Below are 21158 nucleotides of genomic sequence, written 5' to 3'. Positions count from 1 at the left end.
AGAGACCGAGTTTAGCAATTTCTTTGGACGGGAGTGGTAGTCTGGTGGTCAGAATGGCATATGTTGACTGTCAGCTCCCCACATTGCCAGGATGGCGAATGTGCAGGTGGATTACCTAAAGGAAATGGGAGCTAATGGAGGAGACTACGTTCATAAGGTCCATTTGGGGGGGGGGGGGAGAATCTCAGATGGACCTGCTGGTGACCAATAAACTCCAAGGTTCCACAGTTTTTCAGTCGAAAAGGAAAGTCAGGAGCAGAGGGGCTTGATGCCCTATCACAGCAGGGCTGCAGCATTGTTTCCTAATCGGAAGTGTTTCGATGGATAGAGAAGCATTCTGGTACAGTGATTCTCATGGCCCCATAATGACCAGGAGGCCTTGGTTTACTGACTTGCTCAGAGATAACATTCAGAATTGGAGGACTAGTGAGATGCAACCATATTCCAACTCTTCATTGGTCTGATTTTCTTGGTATGAGCAGATTTGCTTTTGTCTTGTGACTTAGCTTTTGAAAGGAGAAGATTGAGAGAAGGCTATTAAGAGGTGAATGCCACCTTGCTGTAAGCCAGGAAAGTGTCTACTACTTTGGTGTATGTTTATGTCAGGAAACTTGAGCTGTCTGTTTTTTGAGGCTTCAGTTCCATCGATTCTTGGTGGCTTTTTTTGTTTGTTTTTTTTAACAGGTTTGGCACAGAATTCCCTTCAGATTCAAGTGGCTGCTGTTCTTGTTAGAGAAGAGCTTCCTTGGCATCGCACCCAGATGTGCTCTGATTTTTAAGAGTAGTAAAACATGTGTCCTCTGGTAAGGAAATTGGTATCTCGGTGGAATCTCAATTTGACAAAGGCCTTGTGTTCATCTACTTGTGAGCCTATTTGTAAGGTGTACTTTAAAGTATTTAACGCTGAAAACTGTACTAATAGGCTAGGCATATTTTGTAGCAGGGGCATTCATGTTCTGGATGCTTGGTGGGTACTGTTACAGTATTTAAAGGTGGCAAATGTTTGGTTTTTTTTGAGGTCAGACCATTTTGTTCTTTGGTCTGAAGAAAGAGGAAAAGGCATTCAGGCTTACATTTACAAAGATCTAGAGGCTCTGGATGGGTCTACAAGCTCATTTTGACTAGGAGTGAAGTGGCCTCTTGGACAGTGTCCATGGGTGTCATTGCAGTCAGCACAGGCAGCAACTTAGTCGTCTTTGAATACCTTCACCATACATTACAATTTGTATATTCAGGCTTCAGATGCAGCTACCTTTGGGGCAGGCATTATGTGAACAGGTCTTTCATATTCTCTCCTGGTTTAAAGTGGCTTGGGTATATCCCATCTATTTGGACTGGTCTGGTGGATGATAAAGGATAATAGGTTCTTAACCTGCTAATTGTCTTTCCTTGAGACCAGTTCACACTAGTCCAGAATCTCACCAGTAGGGGCTAAAGACCACTCTTTTGTGTAAATATTGATTGCAGTAAGGAACTCTTGTTTGTTCAGGGTATTCATGCCTTTGCTTTGGGTTCACTGAAGTTTAGTTCCCCTGTTTATAAAGGGTGATTGTTTTAGTTGGTTTAGCTTTGATATAGACTTACTAGAAGATTTTAGGTGGCACAGACTCTTAAGTACAATAGTGTATAGTAAAGCTTTTTTCCTGTCTCCATCTGCTGGGAAAGAAAAACCCATCCATATGGTCTTAATAGGACTCGAGGAAAGAACATAAGATTACCATACTGGGTCAGACCAAAGATCTATCAAGTCAGTATCCTGTTTCCAACCCAGGCAACAAGCACCCGGAAAGATCCCAAAGGGTAGATAGATTCCATGCTGCTTATCCCAGGGATATGCAGTGGATTTCTACAACGCCACCTTAATGGTTTATGGACTTTCTCTAGGAACTTGTCCAAACCTTTTTTTAAATGCAACTGCACTAATAGCTTTCACCACATCCTTGGGCAATGAATTCCAGAGCTGCTTTATGCATTGAGTAAAAAAAAACCCAACAATTTTCTTATTAGTTTTAAATGTACAACTTAGTAACATTGTGCCCCCTAATCTTTGTACTTTACTTTTTTTTTTTAAACAACTGATTCACATTATTATTCCACTCATTTTATAAGCCTCCAAGTTTTGAAGCCTTTCCTCATAGGGGAATCTTTCCATCCTCTCTCTCATTTTGGTCGCCCTTCTTTGTGCCTTTTCTGATTCTGCTATATCTTTTTTTTTAGATCTGGTGACCAGAACTGCACACACTATTCGAGATGAGAGTACATGGAGCGATACAGAGACATTGTTCTTTGATAGCTTCCACAGTTTTGCCTTGTACAGATGACAGTCTCACTAGTTCCCTGAGTAATCCCTGGATCCCTTTTTAAAAATTGGTGTTACATTGGCAACCCTCTAGCCTTCAGGCACATAGACAATTTTAATGATGATTTACAAATTATTAAAACAAGTTCCATAATTTCATTTTTTCAGGTCTTTCAGTATTCTGGGATGTATGCCATCTGGTCCAGGTGATTTTCTACTCTTTTTAGGTTCAGTTTGCCCTAGGACAGTGGATCCCAGACCTTTCCTGGAGGATCTCTAGCCAGTCAGGTTTTCAAGATATCCACTGTTAATATGAATGAGAAACTTGTATGCACTGCCTCCATAGCATGGAAATTTTCTCTCATACATATTTGTTGTGGTTATCCTGAAAACCTGACTGGTGAACCTTTTCTAGGTTCACTGAGATTTCAGTTCCTCTGAATCATCACCTTTAAATATCACTTCTGGCATGGGTATCTGCCTTACATCTTCCTCCGTGAACACCGAAGCAAAGAATTCATTTAGTCTCTGCTATGGCCTTGTCATCCCTAACTGCCTCTTTTACACCTTGATCATCTAATGGTCTGACTCCCTCGCAGGATTTTTACTTTGTATATATCTGTAAAATTGAGTATTTGCTTCAATGGTAAGCTTTTCAAATTATTTTTGCTTTCCTTGCATCTGTCTTATGCTGTTAACTGTTTTCTTCATTCAGATCCCTTTTCCATTTCTTGAAAGATATTCTTTTAACTTTTATAGCTTCTATCACCTTCCTTTTAACCATGCAAATAGTCGTTTAGCCTTCTCTCCGCCTCTTCTAAAGCATGGAATACATCTGGCCTGGGCTTTCAAGATAGTATTTGAAAAATAGGTAAGAATCAGTTTTTCCTTACTATGTTAATACAAGAAAAAATTGATTTGAGTTTCCACTCCCCATCCAGTTGGAAAAGGGTGGTTGTGGCCATATCTAGCATAGAAGCCAATCAGGTTTATGTGTGTCAGGATACTAACCAATGATTAGACTATTCTTGTGATGTTTGGAATCACAATTACCAATGGAGCTGAACTAGCAAAGACCTGTTTTAAGCCAGGCTGTTAACTACACTTTTTAAACTTTTGGCTAAAGAAAATGCATGTCAGATTTTCAATCACATCAAAAAAGATTGAAATCCCAGAAGAGTGAGATGTCATCTAATTGTCTAGATGACTCTTCTCCCGTTTACAAACATTAAACTGTTTACTTTTAAAGTAAACTGCTCTTTACTTGTTTGTAAACAATTGGAGTCCTTGAGATGCACTTCTTAGCTTTCTATCAGTGTTTGCATAAGCTTTTGAGTCTAGATGACTAAAGGTTTTCTAGACCTACTGCTCGAGTTTTTGCTTCCTTTTGAGAGATGACATGGGTCAAATTGCATGATCTCTTCTGGTAAACATTTTTGCACTAATCACTTTAAGCTTTTAAATCTTTTGAATAGAGATTTGACCAAGTTCATTATCTTCCTCCACCCCTTCCATAGTTCTTGAATAAACACATTTTTCATGGTGATAACTAACTTCCTGTCTTTTTCTCTTCAGATCTCTACTTCCTCAAAGACAATGAGTCAAAATGTTAATTTAGTGATTTTGTTCTGAGGCATAGTTTAGCTTGCATTAATATTGTCTAATCAAGCTATGGTTACTATCTCCTAAATAAAATTACTAAATACTAAAGGGTCAGAAATCATAAGTCTAATTCTGTCCAACTGGTTTCCTACACACATGCAGAAATGACTGGTATAACGTTTGCCTTACATTACATCTCAAAAGGATCGTACTTCAAACCCAAAAGTGGAACACAGGAGCAAAATCCTGGAAGGTAATTTCCACTAAAGTATCATTACAAATTCCAACAGATGCATTCTCCATTCATAGGAAACATTTTTAATTACTAAGCAGTTATGAATCGAGCACTGTGTGTTATCACAAAGTTTTTTTTTTTCCCCCTAGACACAGAAGAGGAGAAACGCTTTAGTGCAGGGGTGGCTAATCCCAGTCCTCAAGTCACAAGCTAGTCTGGTTTTCAGGATATCCACAATGAATATGCATGAAAGAAATTTGCAGTGGAGGCAGTGCATGCAGTTTTCATGCACATTCATTGTGGAAATCCTGAAAACCCAGGCCAGTTTGTGGCTCTTGAGGACCAGAATTGGTTATGATATGCTTAACACTGTTTCATTTTCCTTTTCAGTGGACTAGGGAATTCATTGTACATGGTGTGAATGGTGAAAGTAACTAGCTCATTGGCAGGGGGGGAATGCAACTGCTTGAGAAAATCTATTCTTACATAGAATGACAGCAGATAAGGATTGTAAACTTGCCTAGTTTGTCCTGTTTTGTTCCTGATGCAATACCATAGGGAACACGCAATTATCAATTGTAGGAAAAAACTGTGGAGTTCAGGATTGGCCTACATTAACCTTTAAAGAACATATTATGATAAGCTTGATATTGATATTTGATAAATGAGTACATTTTATTTTCTAATAGTAATTATGGAAATAAGGAGCAGTAATGCATTACCATGCATGTTAGTCTTTCCTTACATATCTGGTACGATTACTTTTTTTTTTTTTACTTTAAAACTCAAGAGGAGAAATACGTTGATGTAACTTTGAAATCATATTTTTGTAAATCTGGTTTAGATCAGTGAATGAACCAGGTATCCTATGCTCCAGAACATTTTTGAAGCTAGTCACCAAACACTGGCCGGTTTAAGGAATTTAACAGAACATTTTCATGTAACTTGGGCTTATTTTCTTTTAGAAAGAGCTTATATTCTTCTAGTCTAAGTTACTGAGATGTGTGATTTGATCAGAGGCCAAACTGTGTGGCGTTGACCTGATCAACTTCTGTCAGCATGGAACATTCTGTTCTCCAGTGTTGGACTTTGTATTACTTGCCTAGTGCAGAATATCTGAGGTGGAAGGATGCATCCACACCAGTGTAGGAAGCATGGAAGTCTGTTTGATATGTATATGAGAAGTTTTGATTTGTTACCTCTCCCAAACATGGCTATTTCAGCATGTGCAGGGGCATTTAAAGGGAACATATGAAGTTTTTCTGTTGGGGGGTTTTTTGTTTTTTTTTAACGTTAACATTGGAGACGGTGAGAAACTACTACTTGCCATATGTACTTTGCAAATTTTACAGGTATAAATTACATTTCCACTGGGTTCCATTATTCATTTAGCATAAAATGAAAACACTCCTCTGGGATCATTGTTTCTTGAATATAGTTGTGAATTACTAATCTGCAACACAGATGCTTCTGTAACCTGACTGGTTGCCAGTAGTTGATACATTTATGTAGAGTTATCAATATAGTAGTACCATGTCTGAATGAATCCTATGACATTGTTACAAATGTTTTCTAATCTTACATGCCAGTAAATGTAAAAAAAAACCCCCAAACACCCAGAACACTTCCTTATAACTTTTTTTTTTACCCTTTTTCATATAAACTTAGTATGGCTGCATAATAACCAAATATACAGGATGAAGTTAGCTTCCTTTCTGATTCTCTACTACTTTAGTAGATAAGTATATAAATTCTGCATACTTAAACCAGCTTCCCTTCTCTCATACTTTTTTACCCGCTCTAACTCTTCCAAACATGCTTCAAATTCCAGCACAATGTTGGCTATACCAGGCATCTATCACTTTTAGTAAAACGTTTCCTCTAAGCTGTCTCCCCTTCAACTTTGTATTATGAAACCTTGCTCTTGCAATATCTTTTTCTGTGAAAAATTGCACCCTCCTGTACTTCACTGAAGTTGCCATGAAAGTCTACTTGACAGGCCTGGATTTAGGCATAGGCAACATGGGTAACTGCCTCTGGTGCCAAATTCTTATAGGCACTGGAGCATTGCTGCTGCTGCCATGCCTAAATCAGAGCCTACTGCCACGGTGCTGCTTTTCTCATCTATAGCACTGAGGAGAGGATCATCTTGCTTGTGGCTGAAGAGGATTGGTAGGTATTGCTTTGGGAAATTTTAGATCTTTGTTTTGTAGATGGGTAAACTAATTTTTGTGGTATATTCTTTAGTATGGGTGTGTGTTTATAAAAAGCAAGCCAAAAGGTAGATAATAGCCTAAAGTTGTGTATACGTAAGTAAAAAGTTGATAAAGGTCAGTTACTCACTTTGAAAAGGTTAGAATTAGTGTGATTGATTTGAGTAGGTCCTGGCATTTGTTAAACAGAATAACTGTCACTAAGGCTAACTGAAGTGTAAATCACCAAAGGGATTGTTCTCTACTAACTTGCCTTAGAAGCCCAATATATATTGTAGGGGAGGAGCTCAGTAACCCACAATCCAGTGGGAACATTGAGAGGATTGGATAATCCTTGCTGGTGGCTGAAGGGGATTGGTAAGTATTGCTTTAGGGAATTTTAGAACTTTTAGGGGGAAGTAAACTATTAGGGTATATTCTTTAGTGTATGTTAAAAGAAGCCAAAAGGTAGGTAAAAGCTTAGTTTGTTTCTTTCCCTCCCACCTCCCTTAGCTCATCCTTTGATTTGTAGACAGGCGATACTTTCACATTAACAATTAATCGGCCTTTTATCTAAAACACAGGATTGCCCTGGCCTTATCAAGAGTTTAATTATCCTGTTGCAGACCCATTACCAAATTAATAGTAAATATATCAAATTTAAAGGACTCTTATTTATACATTCCTACTCCTTTAGTAACCTAAACTTTAACTAAGAACTTAACAAAATTAAGATGAAGGCAGCAATCTAGCAGCAAAAAGGGGGGTGCGGCTTCCAATCTTCTGCATCAAATATCACATGTATGATTTTTTTACCTGCTGGTGAGAGATGGTATGTGTGCAAAGAGCTCCTAGCTCTGAGAATGAGTCAGATCTCTGGAGGAGCTGAGGTAGACAGATTTATAGATGAGCCCTTCAGGGACATGCTAGCCAAGTCCCAACTCCAGTCTGGCAACCCTGTTGTTGCCTTGGAGGAGAAATGTTTCCTGATTGGAAAGCATGAAACTGGTGCAGCAGGAAGTGATCTTGTAGCAAGGACCTGCTTTCCAGCTGAGGTATTGTCCTCTCGCACTGAGGATGTCTTCCAGAGCTACTGCCCAGGAGGGAAGGATTAGGTTGACAGTCAATAGCTGATGATTCGATTATTAGGAATGTGGGTGGCTGGGCACCAAGATTGCTGGTAACATGCCTACCTGGTGTGAAGATGGTGAACCTCACGTGTCACCTAGATGATAATTTAGACAGTGAGGAGGAGCTGTTTTTTTGTGGTACATGTGGGCACCAACGACATAAGAAAATGTGGGAGGGAGGTTCTGGAAGCCAAATTCTCAACTTTTAGGTAGAAAGCTGAAATCCAGAACCTCCAGGGTAGCATTCTCCCTATACCATACACAGGCACTCTAAGGCAGGCAGAGCTCCAAAGTGTCAATGCATGGATGGACGATGGTGCAAGGATCCAGGCTGGTAACACTAACCTTTAAAAAGGAGGTAGAACAGCTTTTAAAGTAGAAAAATGGGGTAAGCCAATAGTCGCTCACCAGCACATGGTTTGGAGGAAGGTATCTTCGAAGGATATTAATGAAGCAGGAGAGTTAAGGCATCCCTGAATACTACTCGGGGAAATACTAGTATCTAGTATCAAATGGCTAGTGCAAATTAAGTTTTAATACTTCTGCTTTTCTTAACCAACTTCTCAATTACCAGAGAACTTTTTATATGAGAGGAACAGACCTCTGTACTGGCAGGAAACATACAGCACTGAATCCACATCCAGTTGGTACAGTCATTGCTTCTAAACCTCTTTATTTATAATAAGTCCATTTTTCTTCTTTCTTCTTTTTCCAAATTTATCTTTCAATTTTCATAAAACAATAAGTATGGCATTAGAATCCAACAGGATAAGGATCCTGCAAGAGACTAAATGCACAATAGAATCTTTATGGGTAGAGAGCCCATGTGCTTCGGAAGAGCTTAGCAGTAGGAGTATACTACTATCCACCTGGCCAAAATGATGAGATGGACGATGAAATAAGAGAACTTAGGGAAGCTAACTAAATTTGGCAGTGCACTAATAATGGGAGATTTCAATTATCCCAATATTGACTGGGTAAATGTAACCTACTAGAGAAATAAAGTTCCTAGACAGAATAAATGACAGCTTTATGGAGCAATTGATTCAGGAACCAAGAGAGTGTGAGCTGTGTTAGATCTGATTCTTACTGGCTCACAGGATTTGGTAAGAGGTAGCTGTGGTGGCGCTGCTTGGCAGTATTGATCATAACATGGAAGGAGGGACTATAAGTAAATCCATAGCTCTAGCACTAAATTTTCAAAAGGGAAAGTTAAAAAAAAAAAAAAAAAAAAAGTGAGAAAATACTGAAAGGTGCAGCTACAAAGATTGTGTACAACAGGTGTAGATATTAAAAAAAAAAAAAATTCTGAAAAACGATTTTCAGGGGGGAGGAGCCAAGATGGCAGCAGGCTTGTAGTGGCAGAACAGAGCTGTTCGTTTCATTTCCTTTTGGATTTGTTGCTATTGTCTTACGACATCTCAAAATGCCTCCAAAAAGAAAAGGCAGAGTAAGGGTATATCCCTCCATACCCCCAACTTTGCCTTGACAGCGTACAATCCCGGAACTGACCGCAATTTACCCTGTAAGGGAGGAAAAAGCCCCCGCAGATGGAACGCCGACAGGAGTGTCTTTTTCATTGGGGGAAACATCATTAAGCCCCCCTAAGTTGAGGAACCCAGTGGTGCCAGGGCTACAGAATCTCCCTTTGCTGACACTGGGGGAAGCGGAACGGAGGAGTCCCGTGACCGCGGAGAGGGAAGGCCCGGTAACAGCGGTGATGTCTGGATACCCCAGGAGCTGCAGCTATAATGCTGCTGAACATCGAAAGAGGTGGTGAGTTACCTCTATTCGAGGAATCTGGGGGAGTGAATTTGCAGGAAGAACAAGGAGAGCTGCAGAGAGAACTGGTGGTAAAGGAGTCTTCTAAGCCAGCAGTTGTAACTCTTGATTCCCTTTGGGAGTTAGTTGCCTCATTTGGCCCTGCTTTTCAGGGGTGTACAAAGCAGATGAATTCACTATCAGGAAAACTGGACAAATTGTCTCATGAACATAATGGTCAGCTTCAGGAGCATGCAAACAAGATTTCTGCTTTAGAAGAGACTGTGAAGTCGACACAAAATGTTTGCTCAATGATGATCCAAGATAAACAAACTGAACAGAAAAGTGGAAATCGAAAATAGACTGAGGAGATTAAATCTAAGGATTTTAAATTTCCCAAAAATTATTGGTGAAAATTCAGTTTCATCTCAACTAGTTTGACAGCTTTTGTTTAAGAGAAATTATTTTCTGATTCTAGCTGGACACAGATTTCTTCCTGGAATGATACTACCTGTTTGCCTAGTGGAAGAGATGCTATGGCTGCTGAGGACAAATTTCAAAAACCTTTTGTGCCTGTAAAAGTTTACCTACATAAAAATTGGCTGTCTGAAAATTTGGCCACCCTAAGTGCAGATAAATTTGCATCATTTGAGTTGTATTGAAGGGGAGGTGTTCCTGGGAGTGTGTTTGGGTTGGGGAGGAAAAGCACGCACACAAATTACTTTCAATCTGTGTGTACTTTTTCAAGCAAAATTCTACCTACTTATTTTATTTGACTTCGGCACTTAAAAGCAGATTACATTCAAGTACTCTCATAACAAAGTAGTGGCTATGCATGCTTTGTACCCATGGCAGTTTTCACAGCGAAAGCTTTTAGCGATCTCTATCCTGCCTTAGCTTGTTGGATATTTTTGAAGTGTGACTTACTTTTTTTCCCCCTCCTCCCCTTTTCTACAGGCTGGCAGAGCTTCCATTGGAGGTGCTGAGGCAGAGAGAAGCTAAATGGCTGGATATGCTTAATAACTGGGACAAGTGGATGGCAAAGAGGCACAAGAAGGTAAAGAATACACCAACATGCATAACATGCTATTTAACTGCTTGGTAAATATCTCGAAATTTGCATGTATTATGTAAATGATTTTGGCTCATGAATACAATCCTTTCTGATGAATTTATGATAAAGCTGCATCACTGTCTATTTAGTTGTAATCTGTGCATTTTTCACAGTTATGCAGTTGCTATGCATTATTATAGGGGTTCTCTCCTGGAATATATTCTTAATCACCTTTCCTAGGAATATTCCACGTGTCTAAGAGATATGATTCATAGCAAAGAGCTGCCTCCCTGTTCCCCAGACTGTCTGGAAATTCTGTTCTATTTGGACCACTTGGTTCAATGACTGTTTGTGCTATTTAATGAATATGATCTAAGTCTAAGTGAGATGTGTACTTGGGAGCAAGTAGGCTTAAGACCATTTTATAAAAAGTTGTCATATTGGGTCAGACTGAGTCCATCCTGTTTCCAACAGTGGCCAATCCAGGTTACAATAATCTGGCAAGTACCCAAATATTAAATAGATCCCATGCCACTAATGTCAGTAATAGTTTATGGACTTATCCTCCAAGAACGTATCCAATCCTCTTTTAAACCAAGCTACCCCATCTGCCCTAATCACATCCTTCGTTAATGAATTCTAGAGCTTAATTGTGTTGAGAGAGAGAATTTTCTCTGATCTGTTTTAAATGTACTTCTTGCTAACTTCATGGAGTGCCCCCTAGTCCTTCCATTATGTGAAAGTGTAAATAACCGAGTCACATCTACTCGTTCAAGACCTCTCATGATCTTAAAGACCTCTATCATATCCCCCCTCATCCGTCTCTTCTCCAAGCTGAACAGCCCTATCCTCTTCAGCCTTTCCTCATAGAGAAGCCATTCCATCCCCTTTATCATTTTGGTTGCCCTTCTCTAGTGCAGCTATATCTTTCTTTTTTGAGATGTGGCGACCAGAATTGCACACAGTACTCAAGGTGCAGTCTCACCATGGAGCAACACAGAGGCATTATGACATTCTCAGTTTATTCACCATTCCCTTCCTAATAATTCCTAACATTCTATTCGCTTTTTTGACTACCGCAGCACACTGAACCGATGACTTCAATATATTATTCACTATGATGCCTAGATCTTTTTCCTGGGTGGTAGCTCCTAATATGGAACCTAACATCGTGTAACTACAGCATGGGTTATTTTTCCCTATATGCAACACCTTGCACTTGTCCACATTAAATTTCATTTGGATGCCCAATCTTCCAGTCTTGCAATGTCATCCTGTAATTTATCACAATCTACGTATGATTTAACTACTCTGAATAATTTTGTTATCTGCAAATTTTCTCACTGCACTTTATTGTATCCCTTTCCAGATTATTTATAAAATATATTGATAAGCAATGGTCCGTGTACAGACTCTTGAGGCACTCTATTGTTTACCTTTTTCCACTGAGAAAATTGACCATGAATCCTTGCTGATCAACCTGCATGGTGGGTTTTTTCTGTTTTAATACAGAGTTCACTATCTCGAGGATTTCAGAGGCGTATGATGCTGGAGAGTTTGTCTTGAACGAAATTACATAAACAGTAGTCCCCCCTTCCCTACCAACTCCAGTGTTCCTTAGCATTGAAGTTCTGGAAACCCTTCTGCTGCACTGGGACAGCTAGGAAGTGCTTTTGTGCTTTTGCGCCTTTTGAACCGTTAAGTAGTTCATAAATTGCCCCTCTTTGCAATGGTGCAGAGGTTCTCAATCCAATCCTTGAGACATACTTAACCAGTTAAGCTTTCAGGATAACCACCATGAATGTGAGACAGATTTGCATGTGCTGCCTCCATCATATGCAGAGTTATCTTAAGCATATTCATTATGAGTATCCTGAAAATCAGCCTGGTTGTGTGTCCCGAGGACTGGGTTGGGAACCACTGCAGTAGGGGCATTGCAGAAAGGTAGCCATCCAGTAAGCTCTGGTAGGTCTGTGCTCTCTACCAAAACACCCAAAACTTCGTTTTTCTCAGGATTCCCTAATGACACAAGGACCCTCTTGTCAACAAGTTTGCCCATGGAATAGATGAAAAAGACTACTTGTAACTTGTGGGCAGAAAATACAAATTGGGTGCAGGACAATTGAGCACTAAGACCGGGGGGGGGGGGTATAGAATAAGAATTTTAATGAGACGGGGACAGTGCAGGGATTTTGGAGCTATTTTTATCTTAATTCCTTGTCCTTTCTATTTGTTGCAGCTGTTGAGGTTCCTGTTACTCTGTTCTTTGTACAGAAAGCTGGGCTGTTTCCTGTGGGTAGAAGCCAGTAACTCCAGAGGATGATGGGGAAGAGTGATAAGTTAGTTGAGACAGCAAGTAGAACTATGCAATTGTGTGACCCTGTCAAAGCAAGGATAAGGTTTTGCTGGGCATACTTGAGCCCAGTTTAAAAACTATCTGGAGGACTGCTCTGTTATCTTGGTGTTCAGTTGCAGCAGGAAACTATGGGATGGCATCTCTTCTCAGATGTGACTTGACTCAGTCCTGTTCAGTGTTCGCTGCTGTATGTGATGACTGCTGAGCGAGAGACGTTTCTTCTGTTTTGTTCAACTGACTTCCACTTAGTGTGAGTACTGCAGTACTCATACTGAGACCTGTCCTACATAAGAATTTGGACCCAGGAGCTATTTCTGGACGGCCGGAGTGGAAGAAATGGTAGAATTTGGTCAAGTCAGTATGGCTTTGACTTGTGGAGCAGAAGCTACAACCTCAGGCATGGCATTGCTAAATAGTGGATCCAGCACTATGGCCAGACTGCTTCAGGCACCTGACTAGTGTGTGTTTTGGAATCTCCAAGCAATATTAGTTTGGGGAGCTATAAAAAAAAAAAATTAGAAGTTGCAGTTTCTTCCAAGGTAAATAATTCAGTGCTGCTTGCTCTGGATGCTAACTTCACTAAACAGACTAAAAATGTTGGTCTACTGTCTGATAAAAACCAGAAGCTGGGAGAGTTAAGTGGCTGCAATGTAAACATTGCTGCCTTGATTAAAGAAAATGGTGCATTGAATTGTAGAATGGAAAATCTGGAAAACTCAATGAAATACCTTAATCCTGAGGCTAATTGTGTTCTTATACTGAAAAAGTTACCCTTGGATTTATTAGAGATCTAAGATATTATAGGAATTATACCACTTGCCTCTGTGGCTTATTTGCTTTATTCTTAGAAGGTTGCTGGCAATGTTTAGGAACGGAGAGAACCAAAATACCAGTTCAGATAAAATTTAGGACAGAAGAATAATTTAAGGGGGAATGAAACAGTTGTTCCCTGTATGTACCCGGATCAGTCCAGACTGTGGGGTTGAGCCTCCTTTCCAGCAGGTGGAGACGGACTAAAACTTGAAGGATGCCCTATATCAGGACTGAGCCTATCCTCTAACCCTTCAGTATTCGTCTGTCTCCAGCAGGTGCAGCAGCTCACCCTTCGTTCTCTGCTCTAGGCTGGTCAGCCTTTTCCTTCTTTTCTTTACGGATCAAGCAAGTACTTATTCCTTAAGGATTTTGTGATTTGTTCTTCCTGTTTTAATATCATTGGCAGGTTGGTAAGAAAGCCTGCAGAATTTTTCTTCAGGAGACTGCTCCGTCTTCTGGCTCTTGCCGGGCTCAGGGGGGCTTTGCCCCTTTTGCGCTGCATAGCCTGAGTCCGTGTACGCTTCCAGGTGTGGGGACCAACACTCTCGGGGTCTCGTTCCCCCCTCTGGCTGCCGAGAGGGTTTTTGAACCCGCTGCTGCGCTCAGTAAAAAAAAAAAAAATAAAGTTTTAAACTTCAATAAGTTGCAGGTACTCACCTACCTCTAACTTATTTGCAGCAGTTGACCAGCATGTTTTTCATTTTTCTGGTCATAGCAGGCCTTGAACCGGCAGCCAGACAGGCAGGAGGCAACAGGTTTCCCCCCTGCTCTCTCCGGCCCTGCAGGCTGTCAATCATGTTTCTCTCTGCAGCTTTTTTTCTCCTCAGAGTGGCTCTATTTTTGCTGCGTGCAGGCAGCCTGCCTCTTTTCTGCCAGCCCCCATCGAATTTTTGCCGTGGGGGTTCCTTCTGTGCCTCCCTGTGTGGGGTAGGTCCCTCCTCAGCAGGGAAGGCAAATTTAGCCCAGGGATCCTCTCCAGAGCCTGGCCAGGCCGTTCTCGGGTCGGGCGGCCATTTTGGATTTTTTATCAGCTCCGTTTTCGGAGCTCCCTGGGGCTGGGGGGGGCCGATTTTTTTTTTTTACAGCTACCCCCCGATTTGAGCCCCCCAGCCCCCCAGGGAGGTTTGTTTGTCACCCCCTCGCCTCTTCCCCCCCCACCACCCGGGATTTTTGGGGTCGTTTTTTCTGTCCTTTTTCCCTCCTCCTGCGTAAATTCCCTTTAGTGAGCATGCAGGAGGAGGTGGAAGGTCCCCCCCCCCCCCCCCGGGGACAAATCAATAAAAAAAAAATTAATTAACTCAGTGAACAAAGAAAATTCCCCACTCCGTGCCGTTGCTAGTTCAGCCGGCTGCTGAGCCCCCAGGGTCCCTTGGGGCGCGGGTGGTCCCGGAGGTGCCCCCTCCCTGTTCCCCGACGGATCCCGGTACTCCCGGATCCTATAGCCAACCCGGCTGCGTTAGCTAATCTCCCTGGTGCCGCCTCTTCTCCACACGGATGTGGCCACGGTCCTGGTAAGATCCTGGTTTTTGCCAGGCGCCTTCTCCTTCCTTTCCCGCCCAAACAGTTGTGTCTGCGGTTTCGCAGGCTCTCCCTGGTCGGGCTGTGCCCTGAACGAGCTCCCCTCTCGGTGGCATGCTTTGTAAAAAAACAAAAAAAAAAACAAAACCCATAATCGCTCCGTGGACTCCTTCTGCGGTCGCATTTCCGGAGGGTTTTTTTTCCAGTTTTTTAGCGGCCCCGGTCTGCCTGCTGACCACGGTTCCCGAGGCTATTTGAAGCGCACTCTGTTATTTTAGCGCCATGGATGTGTTCCCCTATTTGCTGCAGTTCCTGCTGTGCGCAGGTCTCTCATGGGGTCAACGGCACGATCCTCTGCGCCCAGGACTTCCCGTGGCCAGAGACTGCGCGTTCGACCCTTCGCCGCCTCTAGCCGGAGGCGAATGCCTCTGAGATGTCCGCCTCACGGCTCCTGTGGCTGCGCCACTGGTCTACCGCTCTGGCCTCCTCCGCCCGGTGGGGTACATTGCCATTCAGAGGTAAGCTGTTCCTTGTCCAGGACCTTGGGAGACCTTGGATTTTTAGGGGACGGTAGGGGCCATCAGCTGCCGGTGGCCTGTTTGCAGCCATTCTGGTCCTTTATACCCCCTAGTCCATGCTTCGGGACCAGGGTTGATATACCCCACGTGGGCACGGTTCTCCACAGGGGGTTTCTTTCGTGATCACAGTTTTGTGTCGCAGCATTCTGCTGGGTGCCTTCTCTTGCGCGAGGGTTAGCCCACGCTCTCAATTCTTACGCCTGCACATACTCCAGAGTATCTTTGCCTCTCCCTCTTCTCTGTGAACTGGGTTGGGCTCCGGTCGGACCAGGGGGTCCTAGACATTCTCAGCCACGGGCACGTCTTCTCCTTTCGTGTGTTTGGTGGGATCTTTTTTCTGTTTCCTCTGGTGGTCGGTCCCTGCGACATACGGGGCAGCTACCCCCACCAAGCTCCTGTGTCTGAGCACGGAGGCCCCGGCCCCAGCCAGCGTACCTGTCGCAGGCCACTATCCTATTTGCTTTGTTCACTCTTAGACCTCACAAGAGTCCTCGGGCTCTCAGTTCCCGCTTCTCCACAAGCACACTCTGTGATCATACTCGTGCCGTCCTCCCTCCGGGGCATCCCTCTGCCCACTCGTCTCTCTCAGTGGCACATTCCTTTTTCTGTTTTCATCGTGGCTGCCTTAGTCTCTTCGTGTTTGCGTCCTCCACCGGGTCTCAGAGTTCTGGACGCTTCTCTTTGACCTCGCGACGGGTCCTTGCATCTTCACCAATGTTTAGGTGATGATGGCCACAGCTCTCCGCCGGGCAGGACCCCTCGCCTACTCTTATCTAGGCCTCTGGCGCATCAGGGCCAAGGCGAGGGTTCTTGTCGGCGGTCGGTGTATCGCGGGCTAGCTTTCTTGCGTCCCTGGGGTGGATACTGTATTTCTCTTAGAGCAATCTTCCGCCCTTCCCGGAGTTGGAGTACCTGAGACTCAGCTTCGTCACCTGGGTAGGTAAGGTTTCTTGCCTTGTGTGCGGGCCCTCAATTTGCTTGGCCGGTCTCAGTCTGCCCTTGCTCCCTTCTTTGACTGCTGGCATCTACCTGTAGATCTCGGGCTCCTCTGCTCCTACCCTCGCCCTTCTCCCTTGGGCCCTTGCTACAATACGACTGGTCTAGATAACTTTGCTGTCCTGTTGGCAGCCCCTGGCAGAACAGTCTCACACAGTTCTCCCGTTCCTGGGCTCTACTGTTGCCGTCTCGCAGGGGTGGATCCCCCCCTGCTTTTTCTTTTGCTACTGGGCCTACCTCTCCAAGTTCCCCAGTGAACGACAGTGCCCATGGATGCTAGTCTTTCGGGCTGAGGAGTGGTCGGCCTCTCCTAGTATGCCCAGGGGACCTGGCCAGTGTCTCTGTCTCGCTGGCACATTACGGAGTCTTGGGCACTGTTCTTGGCTCTTCTGGAATTTCTTCCTCTCATACGCGGCAACGACAGCTCCACCACTGTGGCTTGCTTCCATCGCCCAGGGGGGTGCTCGCAGTCCATGGGTGGCCCTGGACCCCAGCTTTCTCTTCTCCTGGGCATAGTGACACTTACAGTGCCTGGCGGCTTCCCACTCCACGGGCTAGGGGGACTGTTCAGGTTGCTTCTCCGTCGTCAGTCGCTGGATCCCGGGGAGTGGGGACTCTTGGCTCAACCATGGTTTCCTCATCGGGTGGTCTCCTTCCGCCTGGGCCCCATGGCGACTCTTCCCAATACCATGGTAGATTGGTTCTTCCGCTGGAGCGACCACGGCTTGGCAGGCGTAATTGCCTTGGCTCTCCCTCGGCCGGCGGAACGTCTTTTTCTCCCCCCCCCCCCCCCCCCCCCCCGGTGGTCTCTGGTCGGGGAAGTCCTTAGACAGATAGTTGGATAGTTCTCCTCCAGTGTTCCATGGTTCTAGTACCGCCCGAGGGGCCGTTTCAGGCCTTGGCTCACAATCTTTTCTCAACCTAGCGACGGTCAGACCCCTGCGGCCACGCCATCTTCCTCGGCTCCGTGGTCAGGGCCCTGTATTTTTTTCGACCAGGCCATTCGCTTGCCTAGTGCCCTGCCTTCTTGAACGGCGATATCTCCGGTGTGAGGGTCTTTCGGAGTAGGCCGTCTTTGCCTTCCTTCAGGCCCGGAAACGGTAGACTCCCTGGCGTACTTGCGCATCTGGAACGTGCTTGGGTTTGTTTGTGTGAAGTCAGGTTTTTCGGCGTACTCCGCACCAATCTCCTTAGTCTTTTCTTCTCTGAGGCAGTCTCTCTGAGGATCCTTCCTTCGTTCTCGGCGCGTACCAGTCTACCCCCTCGGCTTTCCTGGGTTGAGTGGCAGGTTGTCTCTGAGCGGCCACCCGTGTGCGACTTGGACTTTCAGGGGCGTCAGGTTTTCTACATCCATCTTCTCGCCCACTTGTCCGTCGTAAACTTTTCACTCTGAGGTGAGGACCCCTCTGTACGGTTCTGTTCGACCCTCTCCGTCGCGTCACTCTGCAGGCCCTTATGCTTCAGACTGTCTTCTGGTCTTCTCTCCTCTGCTCGTCGGATCCAAGCGCTGCTCTGGCGGGATCCCCTCTTTGCGAATTTCCGACTTTAGGGTAACCCTCGTATGAGTTCCTCCTTTTTCGCGGAGTTTCGTCGAATTTCTTTGTCCTTCGGTCGTTGGAGCTTCCCCGCCTTGCTCCTGCGTCTGGTGACTGACTCCATTCTCTTGATATTCGGGTCTGTTACCTCGCTTTCATACGAGTTCTCTTGCTCTTTTTCCTGGTCCCCTATGGCTTCGTGCATCTGTCCATCTTCCTGTTCCCTGGAGTGGGTCTAATCAGGTAAGCCGGCTTCTGAGTCCGCTATAGTGCACTAGTTGCAGGAAGTGATCTCTCCGTTGTTCTTTGTTATGGCCTGGCGGTTCCCTGAGGGTCTTCCGTCTCATTCTTTGCGTTCTCAAGTTCTTTCTTGGGCAAACATTCTTTGTTCTCTCCGTGGACGATTTGCTCAGTTCATACCTGGGCGTCCTTATCTCTTTTTGCTCGGCACTATTGCCTAGCTGTGTAAGCTCTGCTTCGGTTCCTTTGGCCTACCAGTGCTTTGAGTGGGACTGTCTTGTTCCCACCCATTTTTAGGGAAGCTTTGGTACATCCCACAGTCTGGACTGATCCGGGTACGTACAGGGAAAGGAAAATTAGTTCTTATCTGTTAATTTTCATTCCTGTAGTACCACGGATCAGTCCAGACGCCCTTCCCTGTTTGTCTTTTTCTGTCCTCTCGAAGCTGGTTTTGTTTCTTGCAGTTCTGCAAACTCTATCTCATTTTTGTACAAATATACTGAGCAAAAACACCGGAAGCCTTGGTTGTTCTCATGCCAAGAATATGCAAGAGCGGGTAGTTAGGCCATCTACAGTTGCTCCATTTGAGCTTTATGTTTACTTGCTTGATCCTACTTGGTCGTCTTGTTTTCTGCTTTGACATCCGGTATACTGAAGGGTTAGAGGATAGGCTCTGTCCTTATATAGGGCATCCTTCAAGTTTTAGTCTGTCTCCACCTGCTGGAAAGGAGGCTCAACCCCACAGTCTGGACTGATCCTTGGTACTACAGGAACGAAAATTAACAGGTAAGAACTAATTTTCCTTTAAAATCCCAGTATTTTGGGGTTCTAAAGTAGATGTACATTTTTTGTTTAAAAAAAAAAATCTTTTAATGTCCAGGGTTTTACCAGAATATGGAGGCCAAAAGGAAAACATTTTAAAGATCTCTGTAAAGAAGTAACCCAAATTGTGCATTGTTGGTGGTTTTTTGTTTTTTTTGTGGTTTTTTTTTTTAAGACCACCTGTACATGTAGTTGACCAGTATCTCCTTTTTGGATTTAAAAAAAGGTTTCATCATTCTAAGTACTAAATTTGACCATCCCCCCCATGTGTTTCTCCTGTTGCCTTTTAAAAAAATATTCTTTTTTTTTGGCAAGGCTTTGTTTTATCCTCTTGATATTCCTCCTATTGTGGTCTTATTTTTAATAAGAGGTTTTGGAGATGTGGTATTCTGTTTTTCTGGTATTATGTTTAAGAGATTTTCCTAACATGTAGCCAGATGGACTCAGGACCAATGGGTTATACCTCCCATGCCAGCAGATGGAGATGGAGCAAAGCTGACGTACATATACCCCTGCAGTGACCTCAGCCCGCCAATATTCTGTCTCCAGCAGATAGTGGACATACCTCTCCCTATAGGGATTGCTGTACTTTTTTGGAAAGAGAAATTCTACATTCTAAATTTGAAGAAAATTGAGCCCCGCTCTCTTGCGGTGATACCGAGGCAATTTTCTTGATCCTTCAGAGGTGTGCCTTGGCCTGATAGCCTGTTTCTGGTGTGGGCTTTGATTATGCAGCTGAAAGTCGGCAGGTGCAGGAAGCTGAGTGCGGGGGTGATGGCTAAAGCCCTCTCCCTCCACAGCCAGAGACTCTCTGTACTCAGCCGATAAGCGCTGAGCTCAGGTAAGTTAAAAAAAAAAACTGAGAAGTCTTTACCTCCGATTCAGAGACAGAGGGGTTTTCTCTAGGACTTCGTTCGATCTCCATACTTGGTGCACCGTACCGACGGGAGCAGGAATGCCGTTGGGGTAAGTGGAATTGGGTATCTCGGTGGGCTAGGCCCTGCAGTAGGCTTTGTCGGCACACCGCATGGTAGGCCAAGGCGGCGCTATTTTTTGCACGTTTGTCGTGTTGCCCTCTATATGAAATCAGAGTTGGCAGTGTGCAATGTCAGGTGTGTCCCTATGCGCACAATTTAAAAAAGAAAAAAAAAAAGTGGGATACACTCCGGCGAGGTACACAGGGTGTATCTGTGCCTTATTGCTCCTTTTACCTAGGCGCTTGAAGTTTTGGTATATAAATAAGCATAAGTCTGAGGAAGTGACGTCATCGGGAAGGATGGCAGCCTAAGCACAGAGCTCCTCCTGGTATCGGGCGATCACCCCCGGTTACAGCATTAAAAACCCCGAATTCTCGGCGCCTTAATATCAAGAACCGTTGCGGAGAGTGCCTGGATGACGTCGCGAAAGAAATCGATTGATTTCCTCCAGTATTCCTACCGCAAAACAGCAGGTGCTCATGCGGAACAACAAAACAAAATGGCGGGCGCTATGGACAAAGACGGCGGCACTGAGCTAGCTATGGAGCGGGACGCTCTAGAACAGCGGAATCCATCCCAACACGAGCCGAGTTTCGCTCATGGTTTTGTGACCTGCGTTTAGACTTTAAAAATCACAAAAAAGAAATCATGACAGCGATTCACGATATGAAGGAGGATATCGCTGACATCGGGCGCCGGATGGATGAGACTGAAATTAGGCTAGACACGCAGGCGGAAGAATTTAAAACGTTGGACCAAAACGTGAAGGGAATCCAAACAAATTGCAACGAATTGGCTGTAAAATTAGAAGACCTCGAAAACCGAACACGGAGACACAACCTGCGGTTTAAAGGGATTCCAGAGTCCAATGACCCTCAGGACTGTGCAGACATTATTAGAGAGATCTGTGCACCCTTACTGGTCGCTGAGGGGGATGCAGCAACAGGAGCAGCTGCTTCCATTAAAATTGACCGAGCACATAGAGCCCTGGGCCAGAAGCGACCAAATCAAGCTAGAGATATAGTGGTTTGTTTTCATGACTACACGGAA

At 44.2% G+C, this 21158-nt stretch overlaps 1 protein-coding gene across 2 annotated transcripts in view; it reads left to right on the top strand.

Moving 5' to 3' along the window:
- Positions 1-21158, top strand: part of TBC1D10A (TBC1 domain family member 10A) — a 165288-nt gene that overhangs the window by 56064 nt on the left and 88066 nt on the right. For both annotated transcript variants that reach the window (XM_029619762.1, XM_029619763.1), the window contains one exon: positions 10177-10276. In XM_029619762.1, coding sequence (XP_029475622.1) covers positions 10177-10276 — 100 coding nt within the window. Of the gene's footprint in view, positions 1-10176; positions 10277-21158 lie in introns of those variants that run through there.

Source organism: Rhinatrema bivittatum, chromosome 11 (assembly GCF_901001135.1).
Source record: "Rhinatrema bivittatum chromosome 11, aRhiBiv1.1, whole genome shotgun sequence".
Classification (NCBI taxonomy): domain Eukaryota; kingdom Metazoa; phylum Chordata; class Amphibia; order Gymnophiona; family Rhinatrematidae; genus Rhinatrema; species Rhinatrema bivittatum.
This window is presented reverse-complemented; position numbering and strand designations above follow the sequence as displayed.